General features: G+C 43.3%; 1 protein-coding gene across 6 annotated transcripts in view; it reads right to left on the reverse strand.

Annotated features, from left to right (window-relative positions):
* Nucleotides 1-25524, reverse strand: part of LDA (limit dextrinase) — a 297784-nt gene that overhangs the window by 237178 nt on the left and 35082 nt on the right. For all 6 annotated transcript variants that reach the window (XM_087663138.1, XM_087663136.1, XM_087663137.1 and 3 more), the window contains exons 10-16: nt 4522-4582; nt 4269-4389; nt 3906-3996; nt 3728-3821; nt 3555-3650; nt 3328-3468; nt 3177-3227 (exon numbers count right to left, since the gene is read on the reverse strand). In XM_087663138.1, the coding sequence (XP_087519264.1) occupies nt 3177-3227; nt 3328-3468; nt 3555-3650; nt 3728-3821; nt 3906-3996; nt 4269-4389; nt 4522-4582 (655 nt within the window). The remainder of the gene's footprint in view (nt 1-3176; nt 3228-3327; nt 3469-3554; nt 3651-3727; nt 3822-3905; nt 3997-4268; nt 4390-4521; nt 4583-25524) is intronic.

Genomic DNA, 25524 nt, shown 5'->3' on the forward strand with positions numbered 1-25524 from the left:
TCATTCATTCCTTACTGTTGATTCATTCAATCCGTCACCTCTTCTCTCCAGCCTCTCCACTACCCTCACACCCCTTCAGGAGGACATTGTGGTTCGTGGTTCGTGGCTGTTTTCATCATCTTCCTTGTGCTACGGCACCCTTGGTCCCTTGTATCACATTCACTCCATGATTCGGAACTTCATCATTCCATTCATCAAAGTTTCTTCTCTCTTCTCTTCTCTTCTCCATGTTTGCTGAGTTTACTCCGTGTTCCTCCCCGCAAACCCTACTATCTCGCTGGTACGCCATCTTTTGACAACGAGTGCATATAGAACACCCGAATCATAGCCAAAAGTAATAGGTACATAAAATCCCTGTTAAAAGAGATTCAGCCCTACTATATACAGCAGTGAATACACTGTCAAACCAAGCTATTTCAGTACCACAATCAGCTCCAAATCCAACTCATAACATGGGCATAGCATTCCCATACATGTAAACATCACTTCAACATAATCAGGTATCATAAGACCAACAAAGCTGACCATAGAAGCATCAAATAGAGGGCTGCCCTGTATTTCCAGCCAACAAACCTCAGTCAAAATAGAGTAAATGAAGTGGTTAAATCAGTCCAAAATCAACTCCAAGCAATGACATAGCATCCCTGAATATATAAGTATCAACCGGGCATAAATTAGCATCATCCAACCAATGGCAATGAGTGTAGACATCAAATATAAGTGGTGCCCTGTTTTATGACAGTCTGTGGACTGTTATAACAGTCTAAAAGTGAAGTTTATTGCTCAAATGGAATGCCAAGAGCGGAAGGATCAATGCCAAGCATCAAAAGTAAGTGTATAAGTACTTGTATAGCTGCACTAATGAAGAAGGCTCTAGGAGATGAAAAACGTGAGCTACTGCTAAAAAAAAGGGCCTATTCCACATAACGTGATGCTGCACCAACAAGGTGAGGGCTATGGTGGCTGCTCCAACTTACTCAAGAAGGCTCCCAAGAAGAATGCAACCGATAGGAAGCTCGAACGGAGTGGCTATGGCAGCCAACAAAGAGATGACTACTATAGGTATTCAAATGGAAGTTAAGAGTGTGCCGGACCAAGCTCCAGCTCGCAAAGAAGAAAGCTCTAATACCTATTGAAGGGAGGTGAGCCCTGAAGTGGAAGCACGAGCAGGAGCAAGAGCTATGGTGGAAGGAGCAAGCAAGAGAGAGACACACACAATGTGGAAACTCCAACAATCACAATGTGTGACCGGCCTTCCCTTTATTCAAATGTCACTGAAATAATAAAGAATCAAGTAATAGTGATGGGTGCTCGCCACCTACAGTGTGCACGGGTACTGTCAGTGTAGTAATACACGGGCGGCTAGGCGGAGGCGCCTTTACCCCCAACAAATAGATTTTTGAGGCATTGATTCATTTTCTTCCCAACAGTAGTGGGAACAGATTTGGAGATCACATAGTCCAGACAAATCACCTTGCTCAAAGTTGCTTATAATATTCTTCCAAAGGTGATCAGCCTCATATTGTCCCCTTTTATGTCTGGCATCATCCATCCCCACTCTGTTTTTTTCGGGAGCACAGCATCCTGCACAACATCTTCACCTTTTTGGATTCCACTGCTCTCCCCTCCTCTGCAAACATGAAACTCATCCAACCATGGAGAACCTAGAGTAAGGACTCCCTCAGTTTGGAAAGGCATGAAGAATTAGAATAATGGATGATTATATTTCCAAAAAAAATCTGGTGAAAGAGAAGCCCATAGAATATATGGGAGCCTATGATATGGCTGGAAGTGAGGAGACAAGAAAATTCCATACAATAGTAGTAGACCTATTTCATCGCACCAAAATAAAGATGGTTGCAGACATTGGTCATTCATCACTCCAATCCATGAGTAATTACAGGATGAGGATACCCAACCAGCATGATTGCCACACTGTAGCTAGGAAAATCTGGTTCTCATGGACCAACTGGACCCCCTCTATGATAGAGGGCTTTGCTGTCGTAATGTGATGGTGATGCAAATTTGACAGCCCAGATGGGCAGCTTTTGGAATCCACTGAAAGCCAAGAACTGGAAAGGAATTAAGTAACCAGGGGTCCAAGAATTAAAACCTAACAACTTCCACCAACTGATCTGCATTCCTGCAGCCAAAAAATCTCCAAAAAACCAAATACGTGTAATTGCCGAGTGCACTCCCTAGAACATCATAAACTATGACTATCTGCAGAAATCTCATTCTTATGTACAAAATATCTGATAATCAGACTTGGTGATAGATTGGATGCCAACCCTTAACAGCTTCTGCCAATCCATTTGCTTAACAAAAATAATTTGGACTTCTTGAAGTTTATATGGCGGCAAACAGCAGAGCAGTGAACTGCATATTATGCATGGCCTTCTGTGTATGTGTGAATCAACAGTAAGTACTGAACAGTCAATTTCTTCTCACCAGGTAAGCCTGTTCCTTTCAGCAGATGCACCGCTGCAATATTTATACATGTCTAGTGTTGAAAATATGGTATATAGCAAAGGGCATCAAGGATAGGCCTGATCTTATACACCCATAAAAAATCAATCTAGACAAAAACCTTGCTCTAGGACATACATTGCAACACATTGTAAATCCAAACGGCTGCCTGTTTCATTGTCTGAAACCCATTATTTAACTTGTAATCCAAAACCCATTAACACTAACAGGATATCATACTCCCGGAACACATCAGCATTACAACTATCATAAGTAATTTCTTTTCTGGGAAGACAGTCACCAATGAGAATTCACTTTGCTAATCAAAGGGACGTTTTATTCATTCACATAGCATGCGGCTAATTGTTCACAGACCTCTCATCACAAAAGGTTTCGCTACAGTAGCAGTAAATCTCTAGACAAGAAAAACCATAAGGGTAATGTTCTGTTGAAGCCATTGTTTCTCTTTAATTATGTGTATCTACCTATTGATGCACCTTCCAGATACATCTTTCTGTCAATACACACCTCAATTGAGCACATAAACACCACATAAACAATCATTGGCGAACTTCATCATTGTGAAGCCATTGCCCTTATTATTCTCCACCAGATGAAATCCTTATTGTCAAAAGCCTCCTTACATCTATCCATACACCCCATAAAGAACCATAAACGAACAGAGAAATGAACTACTTTACACTTACCATTGTAGCTTTCATTATATGCCCCATAAGATCAAATCGAAATCCATCTACCTGCATTTTTACAACACACAGCACTGTAGCTTTCATCAGATGAAAGGTTCAGAGCAAACAGTGTTAATACTGAAAATGTAAGAATGCTGACTGATAAGACCTTGTAATCAACTGCCCAGTGCCGAAGATCATCAACTATGAGTTGGTCCACCATATAGTGCTCACTTGCCGTGTTATTCATGCAAGTGCTATTTTCAATCTCACCTTTTAAATTGCGCCGAAGATAGTAGCCTGGCACCACCTGTGCAAATCTGAATTAATCTAATCTAATGTTCCAAGAAAATAGGAGCTGCACCACAATGTCAAATAATCAAAACAGAAAATGACCTTATCAAGGACAGAGTATTTGTCATGTGGTCCATTTCCATGTAAGTGGTTGTACACAACATCCAAAATTACTCGTAATCCAAGACGATTCAATGCCTGATTATGAACACAGAAAATCAATAATCACACAAGCATTTCTCGTCTTCCATATTGTAAAGTTCCTTGAGGATTACCTGAATCATGGACCGAAATTCCAGGCAACGTCTTGAACCATATGGATCCATTGCATAACTGCCTTCTGGAACACCCCAATTAACTGGGTCATACCTGATTATCAACCATTCCACCAATTAACACCATGCCAAATCAAAACAAGAAATGGAATGTTTGGAGCTTAGACATGTAGCACACCCCCAGTTGTACGCATCTTTATCTTGAATTGCCACAACTGCAGCTTGCTGTTCATCTGAGTCAGGTGGTAAAGATGCTAGCTTTCCTTCATCTGCAGAACATCACAATATCAGTAAAACCTTGCATTGTTTCAAAGACACAAACATTTCTCTAGCTTCTAGATTTAACACTGTTCATGAGCTACAGAAGCCTTTAAACAAAATGAGTTCCTAAATTGCAGTCCCTTTTGAGCATTTATAAGATACTGGCTTCAACCAAAAAGGCAGAATAAACCATTTCCATTATCATTCCTTAACATGACAAAGATTCCAGAGGTGAAGGGCTCGCAAAAATCATCTCAACTAAAGAAGTGAAGACTTCTACCTACGGATTCCCAGTTCTCTTTTATTTCATCAACGCTGGCAAAATCAAAGCTTGGCAGCAAATGTACATGAGTCAATCCAGCTTCCGCAAGCTCTTTTAAGTGCCGCATTCCTGCAGAACCCTGAGCATAAAACAGTATAAAGTAGTTTGGGAATGTTCACCTGAACTTTCACAAAATAGGCCACAAGATGGCTTACTATTACACTACTCAAAATGTTTCAGCAAAGATCAGACAAACCAATTTCATAACAACCTGACAGGAAAAGGCAGCATAGGTTCCCCTCACTGAAGGATCCACGCCTTCATCAGATATGCTGCACCAAAAGTTCAAATCCAAAAATGGACCATCAGCCATAGACTGAAACTTCTGATTTTCATATTTGATGTTTCAGAAACAGCAGATTTTTCTAACTTGAAAAGAGGACAATCAGAAAAGTAATTATGGAATCTCAGCAGAAATTCGTTGCAGAACAAAGGACTTTAAAATTCTTGAACTCCTCAGATAACAAGTACCATGAACAAGCAATTATGAGGCAAAGCACTCCCTTCAGGACCTTGTTTTCTCTTCAGCATAATGGCTGGCTAGGGGGGAAAAAAACTTACCATACAATACTAGTCAACTGACAATGGACTGTTTTGGTCATCTGTTTCTGCATTGATGCTGTATGACTAGCATAAAACATCGATTGTACTATATTTAACAAGACCCCAGAATATTCTGGAAAATGTGTCATGGTGGACCAGTGAAACATCAATGCCGGAACATACAAAGAAAGATTTGCTTATATTTCTCTTTGTCATTACTCATGATTCCATGTTCTCAGAATTGCCCATTCACACAATCCACAGGTAATGGTTTTCCTGTGCTCATGAGTTTGCACTTACCGGCTTCTATTCACTTGTCTTAAGTGGCCAAAATGTCTCTTTTCCTTCTTTGACATTTAGAGGAGGCTGTGGGATGCATAACAGCTGTTGATTAGTGTTATTGCAACTTTTCCTCAGGTGCATCAAGCAGTTCAGTCTGCATTACAACACCTGATATGGCAGCAAGAGGTCAGCAGCTGGAAGATTCACAATAGACTCACAATCCGGCTGACATTTCCAAGAAAAAAACAGCGAGCAGTTAAAGGGACTTCAGCAGAACACACATCATGCTCAGATCGTTGATCCCCTAGCAAGCACAGGAAAATTAATCATATGGGAGACTTCCATATTCAGAGACCACTCTACTAGCCCACTAGACCTTCATCATAGGGATGGGCAACAAGGAACATGCAGCTACCCTCCTTCCAGAGGTGTGTAGAAGCTGATTTTATTGGTCAGATGGTAACCAGTCTTTATGTTGCGATTCTACATTACTCTACTCACCTTTCATGTCTAACCCTAGAGTTCAAACTGTGAGAGTGCGCAACGGAAGAAGAACATGAACACAGAGGAGAGGAGAGAGAAAGCAGAGAATGAAGGAAGAAAGTCTGCACTGACTGAGATGAATGCTGAATACACTGAAATGGACAAAGCAGTCCCTGCACGCAGCCCGGAGCGTCAGTGAGGGCACCAGAACAGACTGGAAGCAATGGCAGCACCAATGCCGGAGACGGAGATGACGGAGACAGTGCTGAACCTGCAGGGTACAATGCTGGAATGACTGGGGGGGCTGCTATATATAGCCCCCAGGCCAGAAAACTGGCCGACCTGGCCAGATTTGGCCGACCAGCCAGATCTGGCCAACTTTGGCCAGATCTGGCCGACCTGCCCAGAAAATGGGCCGACTGCAGAATAACAGCCCAGAATGGGCTGTATGACATCCAGAGGCTGCAGACTGACAAGGACAGCCACTAAATGAACTGACAGAGCTCCTCTGTCTCCTGTCAGACTCTGACAGGAGCTCACAACCAGGAGATGACAGACTGAGAATGATAAAGAGCAGGCTAACACCCCCTCTCAGATCCTGGGAGAGTCTGAAGACCCAAGAACCGCATGTGATGAAGCAAAGAAGCCTGAGGCAAAGGCTTCGTAAAGAGATCAGCTGCATTGGCCGCCGTAGGACAATAGACCGCCACCAGCTCCGAATCCACGATCCGCTCTCGAACATAGTGATACTGAACCTCAATGTGCTTCGTGCGAGCATGAAACACCGGGTTCTTGGCCAGAGCAAGAGCACTCTGGTTATCCACGCGCAGCTCCGTAGGTCCGGTCTGGGAAAAGCCAATCTCCGCCAGTAAGCGACGGAGCCAAACTGCCTCCATAGCGGTCGAACATAGGGCCCGATACTCAGCCTCTGTAGAAGAAAGTGCCACAGTAGGCTGCTTCTTGCTGCTCCAAGAGACAGCACCGGATCCAAGGGTGAAAGCATCACCTGTAGTGGATCGTCTCGAATCCACATCACCTACCCAATCAGAATCACTCCATCCAGAAAGGGTAATCCCATCTCCATACATGATCCGGAAGGATCGAGTCCCCTGTAAATAGCAAAGAACCCGCAAGGCTGCCTGCCAATGATCCTGGGTAGGAGTCTGCATAAAAGAAGACAATAAAGCCACCACAAAAGAGATATCCAACCGAGTGTGAAGCAGCCAGATAAGAGAGCCGACAAGGCACCTGTAATGGGTGGGATCTGGAAGGGGAACTCCAGAGGTCAAAAGCTTGGACTCGGGGTCCATGGGGCATGAGATAGGCCGACACTCAGCCATATCAAACTCCGAAAGAAGCTCGGAGATGTACCTGTGCTACGAGATAAAAATACCCTGTGCCATCTGATAGATCTCCAGGCCTAGAAAGAAGTGAAGGATCCCTAGATCCGTCATGTCAAACTCCTGTTGAAGAATGGACCATGTATGCTCCACCTGCTGAGTGTCGCTCCCTGTAATGATAAGATCATCCACATACAAGATAAGGAACACTGAAAGAGAATCCACAACCCGTAAGTAGAGGTTGGGATCATAAGCGGAGCGCGCAAAGCCACTCTGTAGAAAGAAGCGGTCAATCCGCTGGTACCAAGCACAAGGAGCCTGCTTCAAGCCATAAAGAGCCTTCCGCAGCCTGTAGACATGATCCTCCTTCCCCTGCACAAGAAAACTAGGAGGCTGTGAAACATAAATCTCCTCCTCAAGAACGCCATTCAGAAAAGCAGACTTGACGTCCATCTGATAAACAGGCCAACGGTGGTGAGCAACAAGAGCCAAAAGAACTCGAATGGTGGACATCCTGGCTGTAGGAGCAAAAGTCTCAAAGTAGTCCAAGCCTGCCCGCTGTGCAAAACCCTTGGCAACAAGCCTAGCCTTATACTTGTCCAAGGAGCCATCTGCAAGATACTTGGTCTTAAAGACCCATTTCACACCTATCACCTTCCGTTTCGCGGGACGCGGAACAAGCTCCCACGTATGGTTTCGCTCGATGGAATCGAGCTCGGCCTGCATAGCCTGTCTCCAAATATCCTGTGCAAGAGCCTCCTCCACAGTGGAAGGCTCGGAATCCTGAAGAATCTGTGACATAAGAGCATAGTTCACACATAGTGAACTATCCCGCTGGGCCTGTAAACGTGCTGATCGACGTGGACCTATAGAAGAAGCAGGAAAGTGAGTAACACCTGAATCCTGCATGAGCCGGCGATACCATAAAGGAATCCTGAGAGACTCCTGCTGCTGTGAGGGAGACCGGGGGTTCTTCGGAACCTACAAAGCACCCAAATCGGAGAGGGACTCCCCCTCACCGAGTGAAGGTAGATCCTCCGCATCAGAAGAAGGCTGTGTATCCCGTGAAGAGCCCGAAGTGGCAGTGGAAGAGCTCATAGAAGACGGAGTCACAGCCACCAAAGGGGAAAGGGAAGCCGAAGGAGGAGGAATAGGGGGGGTGCTAAGGGGTATCCTGGAAGGAAGTGAAGGTAGAGAAGGTGGGGGGAGGTCCGTCGATGACCAAGAAACATCTGTAATGGAACTATCAATCGGATCCTCAGAGGCCGAAGCCTCATCAAAGATCACATCCTTGCTCACCTCAACCTTCCGCGTCATCGGGTCATAGAGCCAATATCCCTTCGTGGTCGTACTGTAACCCACGAAGATAAGCTTTCTCGGCTTAGAGTCGAACTTCGTCTTCCTCTTCTTCTTGTCCACATGGACAAAAGCATCGCACCCAAAGATGCGAAAATGGGACACGGAAGGCTTCTTGCCAAAGAAAGCCTCATACGGAGTCATGTCCTGTAACGCAGAAGTCGGAGAGCGGTTGCGAATATGCACCGCTGTAGCCACCGCCTCACCCCAAAGGAAATGAGGAAGACTCCTATGCTCCAGCATAGATCGGGCCATCTCCAACATGGTCCGATTCGCACGCTCCACCACACCATTCTCTGATGGTGTGTTCGGATAGGAATACTCCACCCGAATACCATGATCCCTGCAAAACTGAGAGAAAAGGTGAGAAGTGAACTCGCCACCGTGATCAGCTCGAACGCCACGAACCTTGGAAGTTGTTTGGGTCTCCACAAACACCTGCCACTCACAGAAACGGGAGTACGCCTCGCTCTTGTACTCCAAGAAATAAGGCCACACATAACGACTAAAGACGTCCACAATCAGCATCAAATACCTGGCCTTCCCAAGGGAGGCCGTGCCCATAGGTCCGCAAAGGTCGGTGTGAACCAACTCAAGCGGAGAAGTAGCCCTCCTAGAAGCAACCTGAGGGTGGGGCTGCCTGTGCTGCTTGCCCCTCAAGCAGCTAGGGCACAAAGTGTGAAGAGGAGGGAAATCGGGAAGTCCCTCCACCATCTTCCTCCTAGAAGCCCGGCGAAGAGAATCGAGGTTCAAATGACCATACCGAGCATGCCAAAGCAGCCCAAGCTCATGGGAAGTCCATGCAGCCAAGGCTGTGAGCGTATAAAGCCCACCCTCCTGTGTACCTGTCCAAAGAGCATCACTTGTAGAAGCATCCTCCACTGTGACTGCATCCTGTGTAAAAATGACTCGGGTACCTAACTGAGTAAGGCCATGCACAAATAATAGGTTAAAACCCAAATCAGGGACATAGAGAACTTTGGCGGAGGAAGACCGCCTGTCAGAAAACATAGGTAAGGTCCCCACGCCTCGAACAAAGACTGTAGAATTGTCACCAATGGTGACGGTACCCCCTCTGGAACGAAGATCCTGAAGCCAATCCTGACGGAAGGTCATATGTGAAGATGCTCCACTGTCGACGAGCCAAGGCTTCTCCTGTGTGGTAGAAGCTAGGGCTGTATTCCTCCTCAACAAAGACATGCACAAACGCAGATTCTGTTGTGGCTGGGGCCGCCTTCGAGTCCTTCTCCTTAGGCTTCAAATGGGGATACTTCTGCCAACACTTCTCCTCGGGATGAGTGCCCTTCCCACAATGGGGACACTTGGGCTTCTTCTCCTTCGCATCCTTCTTGTCCTCCTCCTTCTTGTCCTTGGCCTTCTCCTTCTTTTGTTTCTTCTTCTTGCCGCCACCTGTGCCGGCCGTAAATGCCTTGGTGGAGCCACTGGCTCCCACCTCTTTGAGTTGTTCGTCATGCTCCAAGACAAGCGGGGAAAGCTCCTCCCATAGGAGTGTCTCACGGGTCCTCGAAGTGATGAGGCTGGTGTAGAAGACATCATAACGGGGTGATAACAGCTGAGTCAACAGAATCATCGCCATATCCTCAGACGATATCATACGACCAAGAGAGGCTAACTCGCCTCGCATATCCTCCATCTTCGTGATGTGCTCCTTCATGGAAGGAGAATCATCAAGACTGAGCATCCGCAACTTCTTCTCCAAGGAAATCTTGTGGGCAAATGTCTTGTGCTGATACAAAGACGCAAGCTTCTTCCACACTTCCGCCGCGGTCTGTAACCTGTGAACATGTACAAGAACGGAATCATGGAGACTCATAAAAAGAAAGGAACGGGCTCGAGAGTTGAGCCTATCCCATAAGGCTGCACGGTCCATAGAGGTGCCATCGGACGAATCCGTGGGGGGACGGTCGATGGGTGAAGAAACAAGCTCCCAAAGGTCAAAGGTATCGAGGATGCAGGCCACCTTGCATGACCAGAGGGAGTAGTTGGAACCATCCAACTTATCTTCCTTCGGAAAGGAAGGGAGAATCGGCACCTGAATAGAGGGAATCAAGGAAGGCATCCGCACATCTGAAGCAGTCTTCACTGAAGAAACCTTCGCGGTAGATGGAACCCTCTGAGATGCATGGACTGAAGAAGGACGAGTGCGAGGAGGTTCTTCCCGACGTCGAACCTCATGATAATCCTGCCTCCGCTCAGAGGAATGATGAGAAAGAAGTTCATCCTCTGAGTCATCAAAGCCTGAAAACTGGTAAGACATCTTCTAATCTGCAAAATACCAAAGAAAGTTGTGCCGATGTCGAAATATGACCAGCAATGTGGTCACCAACCACCAAGACGCAGGCAGAGAGTGCCTACAAACACCTGGATCTGCAAAACGCAAAGATAACTGATGTCGATCACCAGAAGAGAGACCACCAGCACCAGGAGACAGCCCGGAAAGAAGTCGCCAGCAGGAAATGTGCCGCCTGGAGTGGAAGCGACCAGCAGAACAGCAAAACGCAGCCTGTAGGGAGGTCGCCCAGCAGAAGGAGGGACAGCCTGGTGGAAAACGCAGGGTTTCTGCGTCGCTGGATGACGTGGCAGCCTCTGCAGGTAGCGTGGGCAGCAAAACGCAGGCTGAAGGGCCTCCTGAAGAAGTCGCCTGGCAGTTGTTGATCAGATGGCAGCAGCAGTAAGGTATCTCACTCCTGAGGGTATGTCCTCCATGCTCTCAATCAGGCGATGATACCATGTGAGAGTGCGCAACGGAAGAAGAACATGAACACAGAGGAGAGGAGAGAGAAAGCAGAGAATGAAGGAAGAAAGTCTGCACTGACTGAGATGAATGCTGAATACACTGAAATGGACAGAGCAGTCCCTGCACGCAGCCCGGAGCGTCAGTGAGGGCACCAGAACAGACTGGAAGCAATGGCAGCACCAATGCCGGAGACGGAGATGACGGAGACAGTGCTGAACCTGCAGAGAACAATGCAGGAATGACTGGGGGGGCTGCTATATATAGCCCCCAGGCCAGAAAACTGGCCGACCTGCCAAATCTGGCCGACTTGGCCAGATTTGGCCGACCAGCCAGATCTGGCCGACTTTGGCCAGATCTGACCGACCTGCCCAGAAAATGGGCCGACTGCAGAATAACAGCCCAGAATGGGCTGTATGACACCCAGAGGCTGCAGACTGACAAGGACAGCCACTAAATGAACTGACAGAGCTCCTCTGTCTCCTGTCAGACTCTGACAGGAGCTCACAACCAGGAGATGACAGACTGAGAATGATAAAGAGCAGGCTAACACAAACACCTCACCTAGATAATCAAAGTTGCTTCACTTTTAGACCCAAGAGTTTCCACTATTGGGTTATTTGAGTTGTCACCAGAATGACAAATAGGCTAAATGACTAAATCAAAAATGAACTTTAACTCTGATACCTCGAGCTCTTGGCATAGAGATGTCACCAGAATGACATAGGCTAAATGACTGCATCAAAAATGAACTTTAACTCTGGTACCCCTAGCTCTTGGCACAGCAACTATTGCACTAGTAGTGAAAGATTTGACACCAAGGCATGTGATGGACAAGTGTACAACCTATGTGGCAGAAGGATATGGCAAAGAAATCAGCCTTCCTTTCAGGAAAAGGGTGGTAATCACCTGATTTAACACTGATTACAGTGAGCATAAATTTCACATTAACTAAAATACAAAATTTTTCCCATCAATCTTGGACAATAGACTCCCAATTGGCCCCAATACTCGTACCCCTTGCAGTGTTTCTTTAGCTTCTATTAAAATTGGATGAAGTAGACTAAGATTTTGTGCAAATCTCCCTCGCTACCCAATATCTCTTGCTGTCAAAAATGGCCAACAAACCTTCTTATCAAGTTACCCCTTCATCTAACAAGGGATCGACCTCTGATTGACCCCTAATCTAACCCCAAATTCAATTGGGATGGCTAGCTTCTTGAAATCTCTGAATTCCTCAAATTCCAGATGCTGATTTCAGGTAGTAAGCCTTCAATTTTGTAGCACAAGACCCGAGCTGGCTGCCAAACCACAATTTACAAAATAAATTAGGGTTTACAATAGCAAATGCTCTGCCATTCACCTTCTATGGTTGAAATCTCTTGTAAATGGCTGAAAACTGCTAAAGGCTTGCTTGTAGAGGAGAGAAAACTCTGAGGAGAAAGAAAAACCAGCTGCTAGCTGTTTGTGAAACAACATTAAATGCTGTTGCCCGATAGCCTGGAGGCCTCACGTGAATGTCACCCAGCCCAAGATGGAATCTCCAGCTGCCCTCCCTGTTGGAACTGCTGACTGCAGTAAGAGCCTCCTTGGCTGGTTGGAAATGGCCAAAACTTGCTAGTACCTACTCGGACTCACTCCTCTCTCAACCCTCCACAATCCATTGAAAAATGGTTAGAATGACCCCACCAGCCTCTAATAGCCTTTCCTTCACTTATGTGGGAATTTTTTGAAAAGTGGCAGCTTTCTACATGGATTTTTCAGCCATTCGAAGTAATTTTCAAAATTAATAATTCATTAAATTTGTTTTGCCCTTCGTCCCTGCCAACAAAATTCAAAATGACCATCCACAATTAAGTTCGCTAGGCCATTTTCACTCCCAAGTGATCCTCTGAATTAATTGACTCTCGATTTGGCATTAATGAATTTATAATGCCTAGTTCCTACTGTCACCACTAACACTTATTGGTCAAATCAATACCCTAGGCCAAAACTGACATCAAGCATCACTTAACATCCATCCAGTATAACTTATTACAACTTTCGCCTTTGACACCAACTGATATCTCAAGGTCCTCAACCCATCATTGTGAATTAATTATCTTATACAATACATATGCTTCTCACATTTGCACATTTGATTAATAATATGTCAAATGCTACGCAAAGCAATGAATCTCACATCCTCATGACAAACCTCCCCCCTTCAAATCCTTGCAATCACTCTTGATTGCCCTATAATTTTGTCAAAAGCATTGGTTACCACTATTGGAAGTACATGTAGGCATCATAGTTGAACAACATGTGCACCTATTGTTTAACCATGCTCATACCCTCTGCACATCTGAAATTCAAGTTATCTAAACCAATTGTGATCCACACACATGAATCATAACCGCTATGACAACCACAATGGATGAATCCACATGCTAGTTCCTAACATTGCTCTAACCACCAAGGCAAAGTAATGCATACGCTAAGCAAAACCAATGTCTTATAGCAATGATGTACTACATGATACTTGTAATAGATGCTCAAGTAAGGACAGCCCTTGGTTCGTATGCAAGCTGGTATAGCTCCTAGTTCCATGAAGTTTCTAGAAGATTTTAGAACATTTAAGAATATCCTAGGAGATCTGAGAAAGTACTAAATGATTCCAAGAAGGTTTTGGAAAATTCTAGAAAAGGCTTACATCAACATTACTTATGTCAATGATACTTCTGTCATCAATGATAACAAGCCCTTTGGTCTTGCAAACACCAGTTGTAAGGCTCCTATAAGGTAAGTCCTCTTCCAGTTCTTGTTGTGTTCTAGTCTTATCTTGTATCGAGTCTTGTCTTGTAATCAAGCCACACTCTTGTTAGCATTCTCTTATAGTCAAGTTCTCTTGTAATCGAGTTATCTCGCAATCAAGTTCTAGTTCAATTTCTCTTTCAAGTTATTCTCTTGTAAGTTGTGAGAGCAATCTCTTCACTCTTGAAAAGCACTTGCTATGCTCATAACAGTTTGGCAACACCCTCCTACCAGGATCTTGCCTAGTTGTGATGGAGTCTAATATCGAAGGTATTGTTACTTGTTTACAAAGCATCCAGCAGCAAATCCAAGAGCTTCAAGAAAGTAATTCAACATAGAAAAGAACCAACAGTCAATCTTCTAGAGAAATTTAATGGCATAAGGTCAAAATTTAGAAGTATTCTGCAACCATTCATTACCCAAATGATCCTTCTCAGGTCAGCCTTGTAGGAACTCTCCTCTCAAGTACAGCTTTCTCTTAGTTTGCCCCCTTCCTTGAAAAAAAATCCCCATTGCTATATAATTTTGAGGCCTTCGTACAAGACTTCTCTGCCATATTTGGAGAAGTAGACAGAGCAAGAGTAGTTGAAACAAATATTAGAAATCTACACCAAGAGTCGAGACTTGCCTCAATCTATGCATCAAAATTTCAGCAACTCACATGTGATTTAACATGGCATGAGGATTTATTTATTAGTCAATTCAGCTCAAATTGAAAGATGATGTTAAAGATATTTTGCTCACCATGCCAAAGGTACATACACTTAGTGAATTTATCTTCAAGCAATTGAACATGACAACCACCTTTTTGAGAGAAAACAAGAAAGACATTGAGGAGCCGCTTTGAATTCAAGCATGATGAAGACTCACCCAAGAAGACCAAGTATCTAAGGTAGATACTATGGAAATTGATACGACGCAATTCAGACCATTAACAATTCAAGAAAAGCAAAGGCCGCACATTAATGAATTATACATGTATTGCGGCCAATCACAACACATAGCTAAATATTGTCCTAACAAAGGAAGGATGGAAATTCATGGTGCCACTACTCCATCACTGTTAGGAAACATCCACGTCTAGCCTCAACAGAGACCATGCGACTGGACAAAGCTTTAAGAAACCCAAAAGAAGGTCTGCTTCTATCTGCAAATCCAATATTTAGCTTTATGTTACCAATAAAGATTCACCTAAAGGGAAGATAGATAGACGAATAAGCTTTGTAAGACTCTAGAGCCACACCATGCTTCATGGAAGAGAAATTTGCAGAGCAATATGGTATGCAACTTCTAATGAAAGCAAGACTGGTATATGCTGAAGTAATTGATGATCGACCTCTTGCTTCCGGAGATGTCAAGTATGAAACTCAACACATAAAAGCTATCCTAAGGAGACTTATATCCAATATAGCCTTCAACATCATCCATTGCTCAAATAGTCCTATTGTTATTGGGCTACCCTGGATTGTATTACCTAACCCGGACATCAACTGGAGGTCTAAAAAGGTTAAAACCAAGGCCAATGCAAAATAACAAAAGGAAGAATTCTTGATCAATATACATTGGGGCAAAGGTGTTCATGCATTAAGCAAAGACGAACCCATCCTTTTTTACTTTATGTGATTCCAACGGAGAAGCCAAAGGATAGAAGCCTGGTGGACACACTCCCAACTCAATATACAAAGTTCGAGGATGTATTTGAAAATAAGAATGTTGATAAGCTACTGGAACACCAATCTTATAATTGTGCAATAGATTTACAAGAAGAAGCCCAACCTTCTTTTGGCCCCATCTATAAGCTATCCCAAGATAAATTAGCAAAGCTCAAGAAATATATTGATGAGAATCTTGCCAAGGGATTCATATGTCATTCAAAATCTCCAACGAGTGCTCCAACTCTATTTGTCAAGAAAAAAAATGGAGCCCTTCGTATGTATATGGATTATAGAGAGCTCAATTAGATTACTATCAAGAATCGCTAGACTCTTTACTTGATTCCAAAAATCCTTTAATTGTTCGGAAAATCCCAAGTCTTCACAAAGATAGATCTTTGTGGCGCTTACAATCTTATCAAGATAAAGGAAGGTGATGAATGGAAGATAGCTTTTCACACAAGATATAGGCATTTTAAAGATGTTGTCATGCCATGTGGCCTCACAAATGCTCCAACACTTTTTCAACATAAAATGAATGATATCTTTTGGATGACATCTTGATCTTTCCCAAGAACCGAGAGTAATATGAGCCTCACGTCAAAATAGTCTTAAAGTAAATTTCAAGAAGTAGACTTGTATGCAAAGCTAGAAAAGTATTTTTTCCATCAAACTCAAATTGCATTTTTAGGGTACGCCATTTCTAAGAAGGGAATTTCTATGGATCCTAAGAAGGTACAAACTATTCTAGAATGGCAAACTCCTTCATTTATGCAAGATGTTCAGTGCTTTTTGGGATTTACAAAGTTATATCGAATCTTTATCAAGAACTATGCTAATATCATTGCCCCTCTAACCAACCTAATTGGAAAGAACAAGTTTGTATAGGATCAAAAGGCTAAACAAGCTTTTCAAAGACTAAAATAAGCCTTCACCACAACACCCATATAGATCCATTGAAGCTCTTTATCATTGAGACAAACAAGAAAAATCTATGTTGCAAAAATCACTTATAAAATTCATGATAAGTAACTTCTAGCTATCATGGACACCTTGGAGACCTGGTGACACCTACTTGAAGGTGCCCCTCATAAGATCACTATCTATACGGATCACAAGAATCTGGAATATTTTATGACTTCTCCTATCTTGAATCATCGCCAAGCAAGATGGAGTGGTTTTCTATCTATCTAGATTTGACTTCGTCATTACCTATAGCGCCACCAATAAGGGAAGCCAGATACTCTATCTCGAAGATCCTACTAAGCACCAAAAGAAGGCAATGAAACCCATGACCAATAGAATTCAGTAATCTTGAAACCTAAACAACTAAAGTTGAGGGCAATTATCAACAAAGCCCTCGAAGACTTTGGATTCTTATCAAAGGTCAAGAAGGAAATTACAAAAGACTCGTTCGCCAAGGATATAAGGAGGCAATTACATCAAGGCCAAGAACAAACTCAAAGGGATTTCCAGGACATTGATGGACTACTCTATTATAAAGGACTCCTCTATATGCCACCCAATCCTTTGCAAGTGGATATACTCAAAAAGAGACATGATCTCCCACCAAAAGGGCGTTTTAGGGTTAACAAGATAGTCGTGCTGGTTTCGAGGGATTTCTCGTAGCCGCAAATGTGGAAACTAGTCAAGGATTGTACGTTCTTGTGACACGTGGAATCAAGCTAAAATCCCTCATCATCAACCTCATGGCCTTTTTCAACCATTACCTATCCCAAGTGAGCCATGGCCATCTTTATCCATGGACTTCATTGTCAAACTACCTTCTTCCAAGGGGTATGATTCCATCTTCATAGTGGTTGATCGATTCACAAAAATAACACACTTTATCCAAACAAACCAAGAGTATCAATGGGAAAGGAACAATAAGGCTCTTCCTAGAACAAGTATATCCGCACCACATGTTACCTGATAATATTGTATGTGATCATGGCCCCCAATTTATATCTAGGTTTTGGAGAAGCCCCATTAAACTTCTAGGAGTACAAGTAAATCTTTCTTCAACCAATTATCCATAGAGTCATGGACAAACAAAAAGAGTAAATCAAGTCTTGGAGCAATACCTTAGATACACAATCAACTATCATCAAGACAATTGGGTGGATCTATTACCCCTTGCTAAGTTTGCATACAATAATTCCTCCCATGCCTCTACTCAATTCAAACCATTCTTTGCTAATTGTGGTCAACACCCAAGGATAGACAATCATATAAGATCACAAAAGAATAATCCAGTTGCTAAAGACTTAGCTCAACACCTCTTTGCTAACCAAGCACAAACCAAACAAGCTTACGAGAAATCTACGACAAATGCAAAGAAGGTTCACATGCAACACCCATCATATAAGATTGGAGATCAAGTGTGACTTCTTTGACATAATCTACGTTCCTCTCACCTTTCCCAACAACTAGATTACCAACGACTTGGACCTTTCAAGATTCTTGGCCAAGTACATCCAATCACCTATCGTCTCCAGCTTTCCCCATCCATGAAAATCCATCCTATATTCCATGTTTCAGTCTTGGATTCATGTCATACATCCAACATTCTTAGAAGAATATCAAAGCTGTCGCCTCCAATTATAATTGAAGATCACCAAGAATATAAAGTAGACAAAATCCTAGATTCGAGAATTCCAAGAGGAAGATTATGGGATTTGTCCATTGGTAGGGCGACAATGCAAGTAAAAGAACACGGGAACCAACTTCACATCTTCAAAGAGCTCCTATTAAGGTTCGCAAATTCATCTTCCACACCCAACCAAGCCAAGGCCTATTCAAAAGCACATCACCGCTCCTCATGCAACTCAGTGCTAAAAGGGGGGTAATATAATGGACGCTCAAGCAACAACAACCCTTGGTTTGTATGCAAGCTAGTATAGCCCTTCGTTCCATGAAGTTTCTAGAAGATTCCAAAACATTCTAAAAGATCCAAGAAAGTAGTAAATTCTAAGAAGATTCTTGATAATTCTTTGAAAAGTTCTAGAAAAGGCTTGCATCCACACTTACATAAAGATTGCTTATCTCATCACTTATGTCAATGATGCTTATGTTATCAATGATATCAACATCTAGAAGCTTCCTCTTAACCTCCTCAATCCCCATATAAATAAGGGTATTGGAATACAATCCCTTTAGTCTTGCCAACACCAATTATGAGGCTCCTATAAGGTAAGTCCTCTCCTAACTCTTGTCTTGTTCTAGTCTTGTCTTGTATCGGGTCTTGTCTTGTAATTAAGCCATGCTCTTATGAGTATTCTCTTGAAATCAAGTTATCTTGTAATCCAGTTATCTCATAATCAAGTTCTAGTTCAACTTCTTTTTCAAGCTCTTCTCTTGTAAGTTGTGAGACCAATCTCCTCACTCTCGAAGAGCACTTGTTGTGCTTATAACAATACTCATCTAAAGCATATGTCAACTGCAAACCACATGTAACTCATGAAATGTACTTATGTTACATCGCCTACAAACATGCATTGCATACCATCCATGTGTCTCATACCTACCTTGCAAATCTACATCAGATCTAAATGTACATTCCATGTACTCCATACATTCCAATGGTATAGTTTTAGACCTAGGTGCAAACCATACACATTTGCATACTAACTCACAATGACTAGTATATTGAATAGTGATCCCAATTGCAAAACTATTGTCAACATACAATACCCTAGATGCAAACCAAGTACTTCCAAGATCTACTACATAACTAAGTTGTCCATTCCTAGACAAGTGGACGTGCAACCTTTCCTTTGAGTATCATGCAATACTCTAGACCTTCTATGCTCTACTAAACTTGAAACAGCGCAATCCAAAATCGGCTCTACTTGAAACACATCAAGATAAAGTGCATCACTAAGGATGACCTGCCAAGTCACCCTCCTCATTTGTATCTATCATATATGAAACAATATTAAAACTTCACCAAGAAACACATGGAAACCTTACCTCCAATTCTTCATGCCCTAAAACGTGCACTAGGTTCTAGACCTTTTTTCCTTTGGATCACATAGATCCTTGGATCTTGCATACCCAATTCATTTAGTCCTTGCATCTCCATAGCTGAAGCATTGGGCTATACCAAATGTGAGAGGTGAGACAATGCACAGAGATCGAAGCTCAAGATCAACTGTGAGTACAGTTGACAATGAAGAGAGTGTGTGAGAGTGAAGGCACAACACCCAATGCAATAACCTGAAGAGCGTAAGGTGCAAGTACAAAGTACAACCCTTAACCCTTAGAGTTGCTAGAGTATGTTAACACCAGAAAGGTATAAAACACGATAAGTGCCCAAACTGTGTAACATAGGCACATAAAATAAAAGAGAATAAATCTAAGGGAAAAAACCTCTCGTAAGGAGAGTAAAAAGTGCCCTAGTGTCCTAGCAAGGATCATTAACACTCCTTTGTGAGCATAGACATGAGTCAAACCCAACATAAAGAGTCAATCATGCAATGAATCATAAGCAAAAAGAGTGCTGGTCTATGAAAGCTACATTGATTGCACGGGCGGATCACAAGTGGTTCGTGTGAAGGCTCGTCTTCAATATTAAGGAAATATTGTAAGTGGCACTCACCTTGAGGGCCAATCTGGTGCCATCTATTGTGCAAGAGTCAAGGATTGTACGTTCTTGTGACATGTGGAAACTAGTCAAGGATTGTACGTTCTTGTGACATGTGGAAACTAGTAAAGGATAGCACGTAGCATTGGGGACGGGGATCCCCTACTACCAATAACTTGGACTTAGGGTACATGGGAGGCTGACATGTGGAATACCAAACTCCAAAGGATACCCAAAGATATACATGTGCTGAGAAATAAAAATGCCTTGTGCCATCTCATAGATCTCTAATCCAAGGAAGAAGTGTAGGATCCTAAGATCTGTCATATTGAACTGTTGGCCCAATATCATTTGTGTCCAATCAACCTTTGGGGTGTCGCTCCCTATGATAATCAAGTCATCAACATATAGGATGACCAAGACGCACCTATCCTCCACAACCCCGTTATAAAGTTTACAGTCATGATCTGATCGATGGAAGCCACTGTCCAAGAAGAAAAGATCAATCTATTGATATCAAGCCCTAGAAACTTGCTTCAAGCTATAGAGGGCCTTCCACAGCCTGTAAACATGGTCTTCCTTCCCTTGCACAAGAAAACTAGGAGGCTATGAGACATAAATCTCCTCCTCCAAGCTGCCATTCAAAAAGGCAAACTTCATGTCCATCTGATAAACCGGTCAATGGTGATGGGCGGCTAAACCCAAGACAGCTCGAACAGTGGACATCTGAGTTGTTGATGCGAAAGTCTCAAAGTAATCCAAACATGCTTGCTAAGAGAATCCCTTGGCAATAAATCGTGCCTCATGCTCCAAGGTCCCATCTGCAAGATGACCTTATAGACTCACTTCGCACCAATCATCTTTCGCTTCTTCAGACAACGAACAAACTCCCAAGTCTAGTTTCCCTCGATAGAATCGAGCTTGGCCTGCATAGCACTACACCAAACATCCTGTGCGAGAGCCTCATGGTCATGAAGAATTTGTGACATAGAGGCATAGTTCACGCAAAGTGGACTATCCCATCGGGCCCAAAACCTAGTTGGTCGACATGGGCCAAGAGACATCTCAAAGAACTGAGTAATCCCTGAATCTTGCATGAGCCCCTGATATCTCCAAGGAATAGTGGTAGGCTTATCCTACTGCGAAGGAGACCAAGAAGCCTACGGTACCTATAAAGGAGCTATCTATGGAAGGAACTCCCCCTCACTAAGGGAAGGTAGATCCTCCTTATCCAATGAAGAAGACTCCCCCTCAAATAGCTCAACCCCCCCACCCCCGCAGAGGAAACCTGAGGAGATGGGGAAGTGTAGAAATACTCAATAACAAAGTAGTAGAGGAAGGAGCCGTTAAGGGCAAAAGGGGGGGAAAAAGGTGAAGGAGTCACATATGAAGAAGGGGTGCCAAGGGATGACCTGGAGGGGGGTAGTCAAAGATGAAGATGAAGAACCATCAATCGAATCTTCGAAGGTTGTAGCCTCATCCAAAATCACATCCTTGGTCACCTCGATCTTTGGAGTCTTTGGGCCATAGAGCCAATGGCCCTTCGTGGTCATACTGTAACCAGCAAAAATAAGCTTCTTCGACTTGGGGTCAAGTTTGCTCCATCTCTTCTTCTTATCCACATGGACATATGCCTTGCATCCAAGTATGCAAAACTAGAAAACTGAAGGCTTCTTCCCAATGAAAGCCTGGTAGAGAGTCATATCCTTCAATGGTAAAGTAAGTGACCTATTGCGGATATGTACCACAGTAGCCACTACCTCACCCCCAAAAGAATGTACCACAATAGGTGACCTATTGCGGATATGTACCACAGTAGCCACTACCTCACCCCCAAAGGAATGGGGAAGACTCCTATGCTCCCCAATATTGCAAAAGCCATTTCAAGCATGGTCCGATTGGCATGCTCCACCATACCATTTTTTGATGATGTATTTAAATGGGAATACTCCTTCGAAATACCATAGTACCTGCAAAAACTCAAAAAATAAGTGAAACTCACCACTGTGATCAACTCGAACACCTCAAACTTTGAAGGAGGTTTGCTTCTCTACAAACACCTTCCACTCGCTAAAGTGGGAGTATACCTCGTCTTGTAATCCAAGAAATAAAACCACACATAACGACTAAAGTCATCAACAATCGGCATAAGGTACTTGGTCTTCCCAAAAGGGAGGTGGTGCCCATAAGTCTACAAAGGTCAGCGTGAACCAACTTTAGTGCGATAGATGCCCTCCCAATAGCAACATGCAGATGAGGCTGCCTATGTTGCTTGCCCCTCAAGCAACTAGGGCCTAGGGTGTATACATTAGTAAATTTTGGAAGTCCCTCCACCATCTTCTTCTCAGGAACCCACCATATAGCATCAAGGTTCAAATGCTCACAACAAGCATGCCAAAAAAGTCCAAGCTCATGATGGGAAGACCACACAGTAAGGGCTGTGAGTATGTAAAGTCCACCCTCCTGTGTACCTGTCCAAAGAGCAACTCCTAAAGATGCATCCTCCACTATGACTGCATTCTAGGTAAAGATGACTCCGGTACCTAGCTGTGTAAGACTGTAAACAGACAAGAAGTTAAAGCTCAAATCCGATACATAGAGGACCTTGGCCAAAGAAAGAGTGCCTATCAAGCAACAAGGAAATGATCCCCACTCCACACACGGGAAGTGAAGAGTTGTCAACAATGGTGATAGATCCCCCTCTCAATCTCATGTCCTAAAGCCAATCTTGGTGGTAAGCCATGTGGAGAGAGGCTCCACTATTCACACAAGCCAAGGCCTCTCAAAAGAAGCAACAACAACCATATCCTCCACCTCAAAAAAGTGTACGAAGGCAAACTCTATGGTAACAAGTGTGGCCTTCAAATCCTTGGACCCCTCCTTGGGCTTCAAATGTGGGTACTTCTGCCGATACTTCTCCTCAGAATGAGTGCCCTTCCCACAATGTGGCCACTTCGGCTTCTTCTTCTTCTCATGCTTGGAATCATTCTTCTTGCCCTCTTGTATCTTAGCATGGGGCAGGCTTCCCCTCCTTCCCTCCTCCTAAACTTGCACTAAAAGCCTTCATGGAGCCGGATCCACTAGTCCCCATCTCTCTGAGACACTCATCATCCTGCAAGACGAGAGGTGAAAGATCCTTCCAAAGAAGCTTATATCAGGTCCTAAATATCAAAAGACTAGTGTAGAAAACATCGTAGCTAGGAGATGGCAGCTGAGTCAGTAGAATCATAGCCATATCCTCTAAAGATATCATCCTCTCAAGGGTCGCAAGCTCATCCCACATATCCTCCAATGTATTGATGCGATCCCTCATAGAAGGAGGGTCATCAATATCGAGCATCCAAAGCTTCTTCTCCAAGGAGATCATGTGGACAAATGTCTTGTGATGATAAAGAGATGCAAGCTTCTTCCACACCTCTTCCGCAATTTTCAATTTACGAACATAAACCAAGACAGAATCTTGTAAACTAATAAAGACAAAAGATTGGGCTTGAGAGTTGAGCCAATCCCAAAGAGCTACACAATCCATCAATGTCCCATATGCAGGAACTTCCACAGGCTAGGCAACAAGGAGAGAGCTAAACTTCCAAAGGTCGAAGGTATCAAGATTCCACTCCATCTTACACAACCATCGAGAATAGTTGAAACCATCCAATTTGTCCTGTTTGGGCAAAGAAGGAAGCACAGGCACTTGGACAACATGTCCCATATAAGGCATCTTTAGGGCAATAAGCCGAGCCTTGTGGGAAACATGAAGGGAGGGAGGAGGAGAGGGTCACTCTGAACAAGGAGTCTATACAACATGTGCCATATAAGGCATCTTTAGGGCAATAAGCCAAGCCTTGTGGGAAACATGAAGGGAGGGACGAGGAGAGGGTCACTCTGAACAAGGAGTCTATACAAGGGACTCTAATCTCGTCGTCTCTCAAAGAAATGATGAGAGACCTCATCCTCTAAGTCATCAAAGCCAAAAAGCTGGTAATGAGACGAATGCATTAGTTGGACATTAAGAAAGCATTTCTTAATGGTGACCTGAATGAGGATGTCTATGTATCACAACCTCCAAGATTTAAGGTTAAAGGTAGACAGCACTTGGCTTGTAACTTAAACAAGGCTTTGTATGGCTTGAAACAAGCTCCTCGTGCACAGTATTCCAAGAGAGATGCCTATTTGTACAGCAAAGCATTCAAGAACACTCCTACTCTATACATAAAGAATGAAGAGGGAGACTTGCTGGTCATCATTCTTTATGTAGATGATATGCTGCTCACCCGATCTAAAGAGGACAAAATTGCAGATTTTAAGACTGAATTGAAGAATACATTTGCTACGTCAAATATGGGCCTCTTACATTACTACTTGGGGATTCAATTTACCCAAACATCAGCATGGTATCATCATGTCATAGTCACAATATGTGGAAAAGATTCTACATAGATTTAACATGCAAGATCATAAGCATATGAGTACTTCTATGGAGCCATGGCTGAAGCTTTCCAAGTATGATGGCAGTGAGATGACTGATGTTGCAATTTACAGCTAGGCTGTTGGATGCCTTATTTATCTTTGCAACACACATCTTGCAAGACGTACAGTTTGCAGTATCTCAAGTGAACAAGTTTATGCACAACCCACATGCAATTCATTGGTAAGCTATTAAGCAAATCTTCCATTACTTGCAAGGCACTCATATGCATGCCTTGATATTTCCTAGGGGGGAACACTCACAGTACAGACTTACAACAATTCAATTGGGCTGGAGCCTCAGATACTCGACGGTCTACTACTGGATATTGTTTCTTTTTGGACCATTCATGCATTTCATGGCTTAGTAAGAAACAACCTACCGTGGCTACCTCATCTTGTGAGGCTGAGTACAAGGCAACCTTCATAGCAACAATTGAATGTGTATGGCTACGCAAATTGTTAGCTAACATACAGATTTCATTGGGGGGTCCTATGCCCACTTTCTTGGACAGTCAAAGTGCTACTGCAGTAGCACGAAATCTTGTGTTTCATGCTCGCAAAAAACACATTGAGATTCACTAGCATTGTCAAAGAGAGCTGTTATGCAGGAGTGATCAGCTTGATGTATGTTCCCACAGGAAAATGTTGCATGCATTTTCACCAAGGCTTTACCACATGAGAAGTTTGAGGCTTTATGCAAGTCCTTGAACTTATTATTCTTGTACTTCATCACATTGGCACTGTAGCGGGTGTTAGAATTTGCCAATTCTGAGCACTGCCCAATGTAATTTGTGTGGTGTGGACTCTTATTAAAGTGTCAAAGTATGGTGTGTCTTAAGACTTTAAATGTGGTGACACGAGACTCTAGAGTTAAGAAATACAACTCTAGTTAGGGCGTGGGAGGTTGCACACTATTTAAAGTCTAGCCCACTACACATCTTCTTGAGATGTGACCAAT

The sequence above is a fragment of the Lygodium microphyllum genome, chromosome 22 (genome assembly GCF_053477565.2).
Source record: "Lygodium microphyllum isolate KBCC chromosome 22, Lygodium_microphyllum_v1.1.10, whole genome shotgun sequence".
NCBI lineage: Eukaryota > Viridiplantae > Streptophyta > Polypodiopsida > Schizaeales > Lygodiaceae > Lygodium > Lygodium microphyllum.